Source organism: Xyrauchen texanus, chromosome 13 (genome assembly GCF_025860055.1).
Source record: "Xyrauchen texanus isolate HMW12.3.18 chromosome 13, RBS_HiC_50CHRs, whole genome shotgun sequence".
Classification (NCBI taxonomy): domain Eukaryota; kingdom Metazoa; phylum Chordata; class Actinopteri; order Cypriniformes; family Catostomidae; genus Xyrauchen; species Xyrauchen texanus.
Genome location: NC_068288.1, coordinates 25,454,042 through 25,467,461, shown reverse-complemented (window position 1 = coordinate 25,467,461; position 13,420 = coordinate 25,454,042). Strand labels below are relative to the sequence as shown.

General features: G+C 38.8%; 1 protein-coding gene across 1 annotated transcript in view; it reads left to right on the top strand.

Annotated features, from left to right (window-relative positions):
- Positions 1–1,639: 1,639 nt before the first annotated feature.
- Positions 1,640–13,420, top strand: part of LOC127654086 (ribonucleoprotein PTB-binding 2-like) — a 117,026-nt gene continuing 105,245 nt past the window's right edge. Inside the window, exon 1 of the mRNA XM_052141071.1 lies at positions 1,640–1,951. Coding sequence (XP_051997031.1) covers positions 1,700–1,951 — 252 coding nt within the window. The 5' untranslated portion in view covers positions 1,640–1,699. The remainder of the gene's footprint in view (positions 1,952–13,420) is intronic.

Here is a 13,420-nt window from a genome sequence, read left to right as displayed (position 1 = left end):
CATTCCCACATCACTGCCAGTTTATAAAGAGTCAAAGGATCTGCCATTTTCACAATCTTGTCAATTTTGTTCATAGGGATATATATATATATATATATATATATATATATATATATATATATATATATATATATATATATATATAAACTGGCAGCCAAAAGTTTGGAATAATGTACAGATTTTGCTCTTATGAAAATAAATTGGTACTTTTTTCACCAAAGTGGCATTCAACTGATCACAATGTATAGTCAGGACATTAATAACGTGAAAATTTTATACAGTTTGAATAAAATGTTCAGAACATCTTAAACTACTTCAAAGTGTTCTCATAAAGAATCCTCCATGTGCAGCAATGACAGCTTTGCAGATCCATGGCATTCTAGCTGTGAGTCACTCAGATGACATTTCACTCCACACTTCCTGTATACTTGCCATAGAGGTGGCTGCCTTGTCGGGCACTTCTCACGCACCTTACAGCTGATCCCACAAAAGCTCAATGGGGTTAAGATCCGTAACACCCTTTTCCAATTATCTGTTGTCCAATGTCTGTGTTACTTTGCCCACTTTTTGTCTTTCAAAAGTGGCTTTTTCTTTGCAATTCTTCCCATAAGGCTTGCACCCCCTGAGTCTTCTATTTACTGTTATACATGAAACTGGTGTTGAGCGGGTAGAATTCAATGAAGCTGTCAGCTGAGGACATGTGAGGCATCAATTTCTCAAACTAGAGACTCTAATGTACTTATCCTCTTGTTTAGTTGTACATCTGGGCCTTCCACATCTCTTTTGGTCCTTCCACATCTCTTTTGGTCGCAATTTAAAGCATTGTATAGCCTTCATTCCTCAAAACAGTGACTGACTGATGAGTTTCTAGGGAAAGGTGTTTCTTTTTTGCCATTTTGTACCTAATATTGACCTTAAGACATGCCAGTCTATTGCATACTGTGGCAACTCAAAAACAAACACAAAGACAATATTAAAGCTTCATTTAATGAACCAAATAGCTTTCAGCAGTGTTTGATATCAAGTTATTTTCTTATACAAAATTAGCAATTTCTCATGATTACTTAAGGTGTTGGTGTGATGGCTGCTGGAAATGGGGCCTGTCTAGATTTGATCAAAAATGAGTTTTTTTTTTACATCAAGTCCTGACTTTACATTGTGATCAGTTTAATGCCACTTTGGTGAATTAAAGTACCAATTTCCTTCCGAAACAGCAAATCTATACATTACTCCAAACTTTTGGCCGCCAGAATGTATGTAGGCTGTGTACAATCATTGCATAATGCTACACAGTTATTATGCAATTATTGTATTTTGTTATAATACCATAATTTGTAATTAATTGCAAGAATTATAGGCCTAGGCCTACTATTTTTTATTTGATTTTACAAACGATTATTTAAAAAAGTCTTATTTTATTGTTTATTGTTGCTAGCCGAGACAGTATCGTTCTTTTATGGAATTCTTTTTTTTTAAATGACAGTCAAGGTTGTATTGTAGCCTATTCTGATTAGAAGAACCAACATGAATAGAGTATTACGAGTTTAGTTTTCCATCAGTGGAGGTCGCCAAGTGTACTGTGGAGAGGGTTATTATCCACACCACCTTTAAGTGCGCCGTCGATGGGTTTGACTAAAAGCACAGACGCCCACCTACAGTATTCGCTCTCTCCGACTCACTTTCCACCGAGCGCTGCAAAATGGCGGCAGCTTCATCCATCCAGCCGCAGAACGTGCACGCGATAAAGCGGGAAATTTCACCTCACCCGGAGTCCGACAGCCCCGCGAGCCGTCGCGAGGAGGACGCAGCATCCGAGGGCATCACCATCCTCAGAGATCTCCCGGAACTGGATCCCGAGGAGATCGAGAGACGGTTGGAGAAAACTCGCAGAGAGCTGAGCAACAGGAGAAAGATCATTATTAAGAACCTGCCACCGGATACAACTAACCAGGTAGATGATTTACATGTGTAAGCCTGACAGGTGAAAGTTGCACTGCTCACTGGTTCAATGGAAAAAAAAGAAAAGTTCACACGGGGTGCTTTTGATAACTTCGAAAATGTTTGGTAATTTGCTTAATATATATATATTATTATTTTTTTTAGCGAAAGTGTTTTTTGTCTGAACGGCCCTTTAGAGCCGCTGTTTTTCTTAACACTTGTTAAGAAGTAAGTCATCCTCTAATTTATACAAAAACAATAGCTCTTGTAATTCTTGCGCGATAGAAGGATACAAATAACTGTCAACTTAATACACGCTCTAATATGGGTGTTGGACAATTAACAAATGACATCTGAATGTTTATTTAGCCTAATTGTTTTAGTTACGATTAATCTAATACAAATGACAGATGTCGAGGCACTCATTTTCGAGCTCCGTTAATAACAACGGCCAAAAGCGCCGCCATATTATTTCAATAGCCTACAGCATATTTTACACTTAAAAAAAAATATTTGCTTTAGTTTTGCGTTTAAATAACGCTTTTGATATTGTTTTTAAATCGGATAACGTCTCGGGTCACAATTAAAACTCGAACAGTTAATCTCATAATCGAAGTAAAGTTTAATCCCTGATCCCTTCATATTTCGGTAAATTTGTGCATTTATTTGATGTCTATTATCCACATTCCAAACGAAGAATTGTTTTTATTTGACAGTAACTTTAGGCAGCCTGTTAAATTGTCCTCAGATTTTATTTGATTAATTTAGGTTAAAATATAGTAGCAGTCCTATCTGCTGCATTTAACTGTCGGGTGTGTTTGTTTACATTAGTTTTAAATGCATTAAATAAAACACACACATATGTATAGCTAGCTAGGCGCAGCGCAACAAATAGAACAGAAAGGGTCGTTTTCAAAAGTTGGAAGTTTCTTTTAACTTCACATAGCGTCAAAAAAATAAATAATAAACGCGGAGCAACGGTTAAAACAAAAAACAATTGGAAACAAAAGGACACATAACGTGTTCTGTGTGAACGGACTCTTATTCATTTGCCTAGATGTGGTTAGATCTTGTCTCGAGGCATATTTGCTGAGGCAGGGATCCGTGTGAAGGCGTTGAGGCGCGGGGACTGTGCGCAGCGGTGAGCTGAACTCTGAGTGAGAGATTTTCATATTCAATGTGCTAAGGTGCCTGCTGCTGGCATTTCCTATTGAGCTTTCCACATTAATAATGTCAGTAAACATGTCGGATACCTGACCTCTTGAGGGAGGTGTAACATTTCTTCTGCTCCAGGAAGAATGCAAGTCAAAATCTGACTGATCATTGGTCAGCAGATGACAGTGTGCTGTATGTCTGCACTTTGACAGCTCACAGAACATGCACTTTTATGTTAGGTTGACAGGAGTATGAAATGCAATAGGGGATGTTTTGATGATTTCTAACACCGCAATACAATGTTTTTGCCTGTACTACATGTTGTATAATGAGCACAGCCCCAAAATGGCAGTGAGTAACCGTTTGGAGTAACAGACTGATGGCTTATCACTGAGAACACATGTCATACAAAGCAGTTTGGCCTCTCTCTCTCTATCTCTCTCTCTGTACATCAGACATACACAATCACTCGGCTCCTAATACTGAATAATTTAGGAGCACGTCTGTCATAGGTTGGGGGCAGGAGAAATGTCAGAAATGAACTCAGTTGATTGGCTCTTTGTCAGGTGTCCTCTGATGCAATTCATATTTTGGGTGATCTCATCCCCGCCCTCTTTTATGCTCAGTCCACTCTGACACAGCGGGCGTGTTACTGTTGGTTTGGGTGTCAGTAGCAGATGTTCAGCACTGGAGTATTAACTCTTGAGGTTTATGGATGCTCTCTCTGAATGCTCAATATGTCACTTACAAATGTGGTGGGCAATATAAGCCAATATTTCATTATATTCTGCCATTCATTTATATATATATATATATATTATATAGAAATGAGTGGCATATTTTTATTAATTTATCTATTTATTTTATGGAAAAGTGATTAAAAAAAAACTGAAAAAATAACGAAAGGTCATTTTCACTTACTGTCCAGGTAAAGTTAAGGCTTATCACACATTTGAAGAATTTACTTTTTTTTTACTTGTTCAGTGACATAAATTGCGATAAAATATATATAAAATAAACAAATAAATAAACTATAATTTTTTAAATATTTTTTTCTTGTATTATCTTCCAATTCTCTTCTGTCTATCACTTATTGACTGAATGTAAAGTGATTGTACAATGAACAAGAAGGAAATATTATAGACATTATTTTGAATTTGAGTGGAAAAAACAAGATGTTTCTGTGAAAAATGTTTTAGAAAATAACTAGTAATTAGTGATTACAATTTGAGATCATTTGTGGTGGATTACAGTTTTTGAGTTACTGTGTACCTTAGTAATCACTATGGGGTCATTGCATAATGTTTTCCAGTGTTACTGACTAGGATCAAATGTTTCCCCTTCCCTGTCCATGCATCCATCCATCTTCAACCGCTTATCCGAGGTCGGGTCGCGGGGGCAGCCGCTCTAGCAGGGGGCCCCAAACTTCCCTATCCCGAGCCACATTAACCAGCTCAGACTGGGGGACCCCGAGGTGTTCCCAGGCCAGTGTGGAGATGTAATGCACACTTCGACGCAAAGGAGCAGCGGCTCTACTCCGAGCTCCCCACGGATGACTGAGCTCCTCACCCTATCTCTAAGGGAGAAGCCCGCCACCCTTCTGTGGAAGCCCATTTCGGCCGATTGTACTCGCGACCTAGTTCTTTGGGTCATGACCCAGCCTTCATGACCATAGGTGAGGGTAGGAACAAAAATTGACCGGTAGATCGAGAGCTTTGCCTTCCAGCTCAACTCACTTTTCGTGACAACGGTGTGATAGAGCGTGTGCAATACCGCCCCCGCTGCCCTGATTCTTCAGCCAACCTCCCGCTCCATTGTCCCCTCACTCATGAACAAGACCCCGAGGTACTTGAACTCCTTCACTTGGGGCAATACCTCCTTCCCTGTGAAGATTGTAATTTCTGTTTGGTTTCTGTTTTTTGTCTTTTCTGTTCTGTTCTGACCTCAGAAGTGTTTTTTATTTGTCAATTTACCACTCCACTCTCTGGTCTTCCTCTTTGGACACACCCCCCTAACTTTCATCATGTGTATGCTGGAGTAAGACTACTGACAGAACTCTGACCAGACTAGAGCTCTGCTAAATCATCAACAAAATCAAAGCACTTGATTTGACACATGCTGTGTGCACTGTCAGGTATGCTAATACATAGTGTTACAGACATCATATGTCAACTACAAATTTAATTATTTAATTAGTTCCTTATATAATTATATATGGAGTGGTGGTGGCGTAGTGAGTTAAGCACTGAACTGGTAAGCAGAAAGTTGTTGGTTTGATCTCCACAGTCACCACCATTGTGTCCTTGAGCAAGGCACTTTACTCCAGGTTGCACCGGGGGGATTGTCCCTGTAATAAGTGCTCTGTAAGTCACTTTGGATAAAAGCGTCTGCCAAATGCATAAAAATGTATATGTAAAAATATATACATATATATTAGAAGTGTCTGGTTTGACAGCTGTCAGTTGTTTTGCTTCACATTATGTTTGTTGAATTATAACCACTTAATAGAACGCAACAGTTGAGTTCTGGAAGTAAAAATTCCATTCTTTGTTTCCATAGGGGATTTGATTTGTAATGATAACTTAAACCTTTAAAGACAGACCTACCGTGAGCTTCAAGGTTGTTATGTATGTATGTACAGTATGTACAGTTCTGTGCAAAAGTCTTAGGCACATAATATGTTTCACAAAAGCATTTGTCTTAAGATGGTTATTTATATCTTCAGCTTTAATGTGTCAATAGGAAATACAAATGTTAGACTCCCAAACATTATTTTCAAATAGAAAGGATTAGAATAGAAGAACAGAGAGCCCTGCAACAGATGTCATGGCCCTCACAAAGCCCCCCACTGAACATTGTGTCAGTCTGAGATTACATAAAGAGACAGAAGCAAATGAGACAGCCTAAATAGAAGTAAGAACTGTGGCAAATTCTCCAAGAAGCTTGGAACATGCTATCTGCCAACAACCAAGAAAAACTGTGTCCAGGTGTACCTAGACGAATTGATGCTGTTTTAAAGGCAAAGATGTTCACACCAAATATTGATTTGCCTTTTTTATGTTTACTGTATGGCTTTAATTGATAAATGAAAACTATTTATGCCATTATATTTGAAGACATCCTCACTATGCAACATTTCTCACAAGTGCCTAAAACATTTGCACAGTACTGTACGTACTCTTTGCATGCACTATTTACAGGAGTTTCTGCAGAAGACATTGGACAATATCCACCAAACATTGAGATATAGAGCTGTGGCATCATCCAGTAAAAAAGAGGAGTTTAACAACATGTATTTCAAGTTGTATCGAGTGTGAATATTCATAAGCCACAGCTGACCAGCACTGGATTAGCAAGGTCTCTGTTTCTGCCTGTATATACTTTGGTTATTTTGGTTAATCTTGCTAGATAAAGTGTGCTACTGTCATACAAGTCAAGTCAAGTAAAATTTATTTGTACATCACTATTCACAACAGGTGTTGTTTTAAAGCAACTGTACATGAAATTATGCTACAACAGAAAATGAATGAATATAATGCCAATATTAGTTATCTATGTTTAGAACTATTAGTGGTTAAAATGAGTAAACTAATTTAGTGTTAGTTTTGTGGGCCAATGATACCTATATCAAGGTATATATATATATACCTTGATATAGGTATCATTCAGTGAGGAGCATCACAGTGCGGCTGGAAGCTTATGGCAGGTATTTTTGGTGAACTCCATCCAGAGCCATGCTTCAGGCAGTGGCTCATGAAGAATCCCATGTCTTTGAGTTTGCATCAATTCATCCTCATCTGTCTTAGTAGACTGCAGTGAAGTCTGGCTGGCGCATGCTGCAGTTGGTCATCATTATTCAGTGACTCAGTGGGAATCGGACATCAGTCAGGACTGGAGATGGATCTGGCAGGATATAATACCGAGGTTTAGACAGGGAAAGAAATAGAATACAATTAGTGTAGATGTTTGTGACGAGGAGGAGGGCTTGGCCAGGCCATGATGGAGCACGGCCGCCGATATATCAGCTGATCAGTGGGAGAACGAGATAAGGGGCAGACGGAGATGCCAGTTTGAGAGAGATAGAAACGCACCCTCCTCCTTGCCCGTCCTTGAACTGTTATTTTTTTATACTTGAACATTGGTGCCGAAACCCAGGAGGGTGGAGGGAGGAGGGATGCACTGTTGCGGAGTCCTCGCCACTGCCATTTGCCTGGGGACGAGAGCTGGATGAACCGCTGCCATCTGCCGAGAAGGGGAGGAGCGGAGCGGAGCAGTTCTGTCTGCCAGGGGCCAGAGGATTCGCTGCTATCCGCTGGGAGAGAGAGCCCTGAGAGCACAAACTCGATGCTTGCTGAGTGTATTTGTTATCTGACTGAGTGTTTAAAAAGTTTCTTTAGTTATCTGATTGAGTGTTTGAATCTACGTGAATAGACTGCATTAAGTCACCCCAGAATCTGAGGCAGAAAAATAAAAGTCTTGCCTACTCTGCTTTGTTGCCTCCTGATTAAATGCCCAAGAGAACTGAACTTGTTACACTGGTGGAGAAACAAGGGACTTTGGGGGACAACACCATTATGGAGTCTTCACCGCTATGTGAAGTTATCAAATCCCACGCCAGCATCCAGCAAACACAGGTTCCAACTCCTGCTCCAGGCACAAGCAGAGGACCGGCAGGTGTTCCAGAGCCTAATCCACAGAGAGGGGGCTGGCAGTACGACCCCCACCCTCCACCATGACCCTCATGAAGTTGGGGCCAAATGACGATCCAGAGGTCTACCTTGGCTTGTTTTAAAAAACGTGAGGTGTGAAAACGTGACCATTGGGCAGCCCACTTATTGCCGTTACTCTCCAGGGAGGCGCAGCTAGCAGCCCAAAAACTTCCTGCCGCCAGCATCCTCAATTACCCCGACCTCGGGAAAACCATCCTACAAAACCATCGGGGACCAGTGGTGCCATGGACATCGTCAACCTGGTGGTACTGGAGAAGTATATCACCCAGCTTTTTTGTGGTATGTCGGAGTGGGTCTAGTGCCACCACCCGGCGTTGCTGGAATAGGCCGTCCAGCTGGCAGAGGACTACATGGTGGCGTTTCCGGGAGGCAGCAATCAGTCTCTTTTTCTCTCACTTTCTCTCTCTCTCTCTCTCTCTCTCTCTCTCTCTCTCTCTCTCTCTCTCTCTCTCTCTCTCTCTCTTTCTCTCTCCTGCATCTCAAACCTCCTCCCCCTCTCGCCCTTCCCATTCTGTTCCGGCTTCCCGGAGGTGGGGAGGAACCCCACCCAAACTTCCCTGAATGAAGGGACCCTTCCCTGTGTCCCCCTTCTCCTGTCTCTCTCTGCTGTCCCCCACGAGTGAGGTAGGGATGTCTGGGCCAGTCTGCTTGGGCTACAGTGAAGCCGGGCACTTCCAGGATCAGTGCTTGGTGATGGAGGTGGTGACACTGGTCTGGATCCCTGACACTCTGCAGGCCACGTGTATAAGTATAGTCTAAAAGGGGATACATACCATGCATTGGTGGATTCAGGCTGTTCTTAAACCTCCAGGATGGGGCATTGGGCACGGATAGAAGGAGTGAGACAAGGAGGAGGGTGTGGTATACGTTCTTTAGAGGTCTCTCTGCCGTCCACCGGGGGAGGAGCGAGCTGGTGTCCACCAGAGGGTGGAGGAGTGGTTGAGAACCAGGTGACAGCATGTCCAAGAGCCGGTGAGCAAGTTCTCTCCTCTCTCTCTCTCTCTGTGTTTGTGTGTCTCCGCTCGCCTTCTCCCCACGCCTCCCCTCATCTCTCCCCACTGGATCACAGGAGGCAGTCACAATCAAGAGTCTAATATAAGTTAGTATATGAGTACAAGTTAGTATTATATGACAATTGACGATCCAGCTTAATTTCAAATGCCATCATATATTTCCTCACACACAGTGTCCCTTATTTTAGACATATCATCTGTCTAATAGTGGCCAGTATTAGCTAATTTCATTGTATTTATGCAGTATATATAATTTTCCACTTCTGTATAACTCATAACTTTCTGCTGAACGGAAATGTAGGAATAGGCCTAATTTTGAAGACTTTTTATTCTCCCTTTCTTCCTTTATTTGAAGAAAAACAAAAAGTGACTGTTAACAATGACATAATAATTTGAAACGTTAAATAATGATTAAAGCGTGTTATTGTATCATTACTTTTGTTTAATTACGAAAAATTACTAAACAATAATGTGATATTATATAAAAAAAACGTTTATTTTTCTTCAGAAGGATATGGTACTTTGCGCATGTGTATACTCATGCTTTGACTAGGGGGAAATTAAAATTATTCTTGAAAAAAATCAGTAGGCTACTGTTTGAGGTTTGTAGTGTTCTCGTGATGTTTCATCCTGCAGATGGTGTTAAAACCTCAGCTGGGCAACGGATGGTCTCCTTAACTTCATTTTATGGTTTTTGTTTGTGCTGTCTTTGATATGAATTTTTGTATTTCTCACTTGTAAATTGCTGTAAAGTTGCTGGATATAAATGCAATTGAAACACTTTCCACACAGAAGCCTGGCACAAAAGGACAGCAGTGCCAGGCTGTACTGCAAGCTTCATATCATATGTATTTAAACTTATTGGAATTCACTGAGACAATTTTTATAGTTCTTGTATATAATATCATATTTGTTGTCAAGGTTGTGGTGGAACGGGTGTCCGAGGAGAATTTGGGGTTAGGAAATGGGTTTTTGGTTCTAATAATATGAGAAACCCTGCTTTATGGAATTGTTGTTTATTGCCTCATAAAAGGAATATTCCGGGTTCAATACAAGTTAAGCTTAATTGACAGCATTTGTGGAATAATGTTGATTGCCACAAAAATCAATTTTGACTCGTTGCTACTTTTCTTTACAAAAAGCAAAAATTTAGATTATGGTGAGGCACTTACAATGGAAGTGAATGGGGCCAATTTTTGGTGGGTTTAAAGGCAGAAATGTGAAGTTAAAAATTTTATAAAAGCATTTACATTAATTCTTCTGTTAAAATTCATGTATTATTTGAGCTGTAAAGTTTTTTAAATTGTCATTTTTACAGTCGATTTAGGGTTTGTTGACATCACATCATCATGGCAATGAAGATATAAAATTGGCTATAACTTTACACAGAAAATGTTAGTAAGTAATTTTATCACACTAAAATCTTATTAACATGCATGTTGTTTATGTTTTGTGGCTATACTTTTGAAACAGTGAGTATTCAAAACGTTAAAAAATTGGCCCCATTCACTTCCGTTGTAAGTGCCTCATTATAAACTTGATTTTTGCTTTTTTTTAAGGAAAAGGAGGGACAAGTCCAAATACATTTTTGTGGTAATCAACATTATGCCACAAATGCTATCAAATGAGCTTAACGTGTATCAAACCCTGAATATTCCTTTAAAGATGTAAAGTCTTTAAATCTTGTACCTTTTTGTTTGATTTTCAAATACTTTTTTCTTCACATCAATGTTTGCAATCTTGTGTTTCACCTTGAAGATGGTTGGTTTGGTTCATGGTTTAAAATGCTTTTAGGAAGACTTTTTTATTATATCCCTATGGAAAAAATCTATGGAAAACACTTCCAGGAACCAAGAGGCTGAAAAAGTGGGCGGGCACTGTTAAGCTCCACCTTCAACAAGCTACTGACCAATCCTACTTTGCCAATTGTTGCTGCCTACCATTTTATCTGAAAACCATTTTTTCTTGTGAAATGTCCTGTAAGACTATGAGTGTTTTGATTGTTTTAAACAAAACTGTACAGAAATTATCCAAAATAATTCTAAACATTTTTCTAGCTTATTTCATTTATGTATTGAGTCATGTCATAGTAGACTTCTCTCACATGTTTCTTAGTGACAGAACAAGTTCTAGAAGGAAAGCTTGTTATACAGTACGTCAACTGTAACCAAGATGGCGGGGCTTAACGAAAGGTCAATTTGAAATATTATGATCTTTGGACAATGTCTCAATTTCTTTGTTATACAACATTTACATTTACATTTATGCATTTGGCAGACGCTTTTATCCAAAGCGATTTACAGTGCACTTATTACAGGAACAATCCCCCCCGGAGCAACCTGGAGTTATGTGCCTTGCTCAAGGACACAATGGTGGTGGCTGTGGGGATCGAACAAGCAACCTTCTGATTAACAGTTATGTGCTTTAGACCACTACACCACCACCACTCCGCTTTCATATAATATACAAGCTTTCATATAATAAGTTTAGTCTGATTTATAAAGCCAATCCTTACTCCAGTGGTAGAATGATGGAAGGAACAGGTACCATAATCATTTAAAGTGTGACAGGTGTACAAACAACTCTTTCAGATTGTTAACTGAAATGTACACATTTTTTGTTTGTCTGAAAGCAACTGAATTTGTATGAAAACTTGGGCTGCAACTAACGATTATTTTGATAATGGACTAATCTAATGATTATTAGAACAATTATTTGACTATTCGGGCAGTTATTTCAACGATTAATCATTAGCTCTTAACCGATTATTCAGCTTGTGCCCCGATATAAAAGGTTGTATTAAATGTGCTTACTAACAATGGAGAGGCAAATGGCAAAATCATATATTAAAAATACCTCTAAATGATATTCACTTAAAGAAAAAAAAACTTTTTATGAAGTTTAATTCAGTAAAATAATTTCACTTCAAAAAATCCTATTGTTATCAAGTTTTTTCTCTTGTTTTCCATTTAAAATTGTCTTAAAATCCATAAACCAATATACATTTACTTGAGAAGCAACATATAAGATATTTAGACTTGCTTTAAGAGAATCTATCATAAATATAAGTATATTTTGTATATAAGTGTATTTTTCCACATGGTTATACTTCTGCAAGTGCAGTAAATACAAAATACACTTATATTCAAGATCTATTCTCTAAAAGCAAGCCTAAATATCTTAAATGCTGCTTTTCAGGTGAATGCATCTTTTTTAAAGGATTTTTAGATGTTTTAAATATTTTAATTTTGAATATTATATTCAACATTCTCAGATAAAATGTTTTTCTTCTGCATTAAAGCTGCTGAAGTAAATGTACATTGTTTTAAGGAGTTTACAATATTTGTATTGAAAAACAAGCCAAAAACAAATCCAAAACATATTTTGTTGCAGTGTATAATGGGGCGAAGACCTCTCACCTTTCTGTTCACTTTAATCCATCTTTAACTCACGAAAAAACAAACTCTCTTATTAATAAAGCTGCGTATTGCCAATTTTCTTCACAATAAGAAATGCACAGCAGCACAGATATATTATGATTCAATAAGTCACGAGCCATCACGTTATAATCTAGCTGCATTAAGCATGTGCTTGAGGTGACAAGCGTCCCCATGCCAGAGTGTGCATCAGCCGGCTGCAGTTTCAGTCTCTCCCCCTTAGATTGGGACACTTCGCGCAACTCATAGAAAATAAGCTGACTGCACAGAGAAATGCCAGTTTCAGAGTGTGTTGTTATTTACATGACCTGCTTCCTTATTATTTGATCTTTAATAAAGCTATAACGCATTAAATATAACTGCATTAAAGATGTAACGCTGGGGTGTTTTCCTTAAAGACGCTCGACATGCAAGTTTTGTTTAAGCGGAGCAGCAGCTCCGGCTCTTCTTATTCCATTACGAGAGTGCTTCTTTACTTATTTTTTGTATAATTCCCTCATACTTTGCGATCTACATCGCCTGAAGCTGTTTGGAAAGTTTAGAGTGCATCTGAACTGTGAGCTGGGAAATTCTTCCTCTCCTCAGTCAGGCGTGAACGCACCATCATTAGAGTTTAATGTGATCTCATGTTACGTTAAATGAGATCAAACGACTATCCAAATTTTATTTTTGACAATTGTTTATTGTCAATGTTGTTGATAAAGTCGACTAATCGTTTCAGCCCTATTGAAAACTCTTGTGTGGAGAGTGAAAAATTCACAGTTTGTTCTGCATACGACAAAGTGAAATGAAAAAGCAGTTTACTTTAAAAACAAAAGCTGTTAACAGCTCATCAATGTCACTAGCCTACAACACATTCAAGAAACATTATGCATCTCTTTCTGGCAGTTGAATTCTCTGTGTGAACAAAAGATATCTGAGTTCTTAGATAGAACTCATTTTATGTATGAGTTCTTAGAACTCAGATTTCTTGTGAGCAGTACAAAATGATAATCAAATGAGCCTATGTATCTCTTCTGTGTAAGGTTGGGAGGGTTACTTTTGAATTGTATTCCACTACAGATTACAGAATACATGCTGCAAAATGTAATTTCTAACGTATTCCATTGTATTACACAGTCAGTGATGTATTCAAAATACTTTGGAT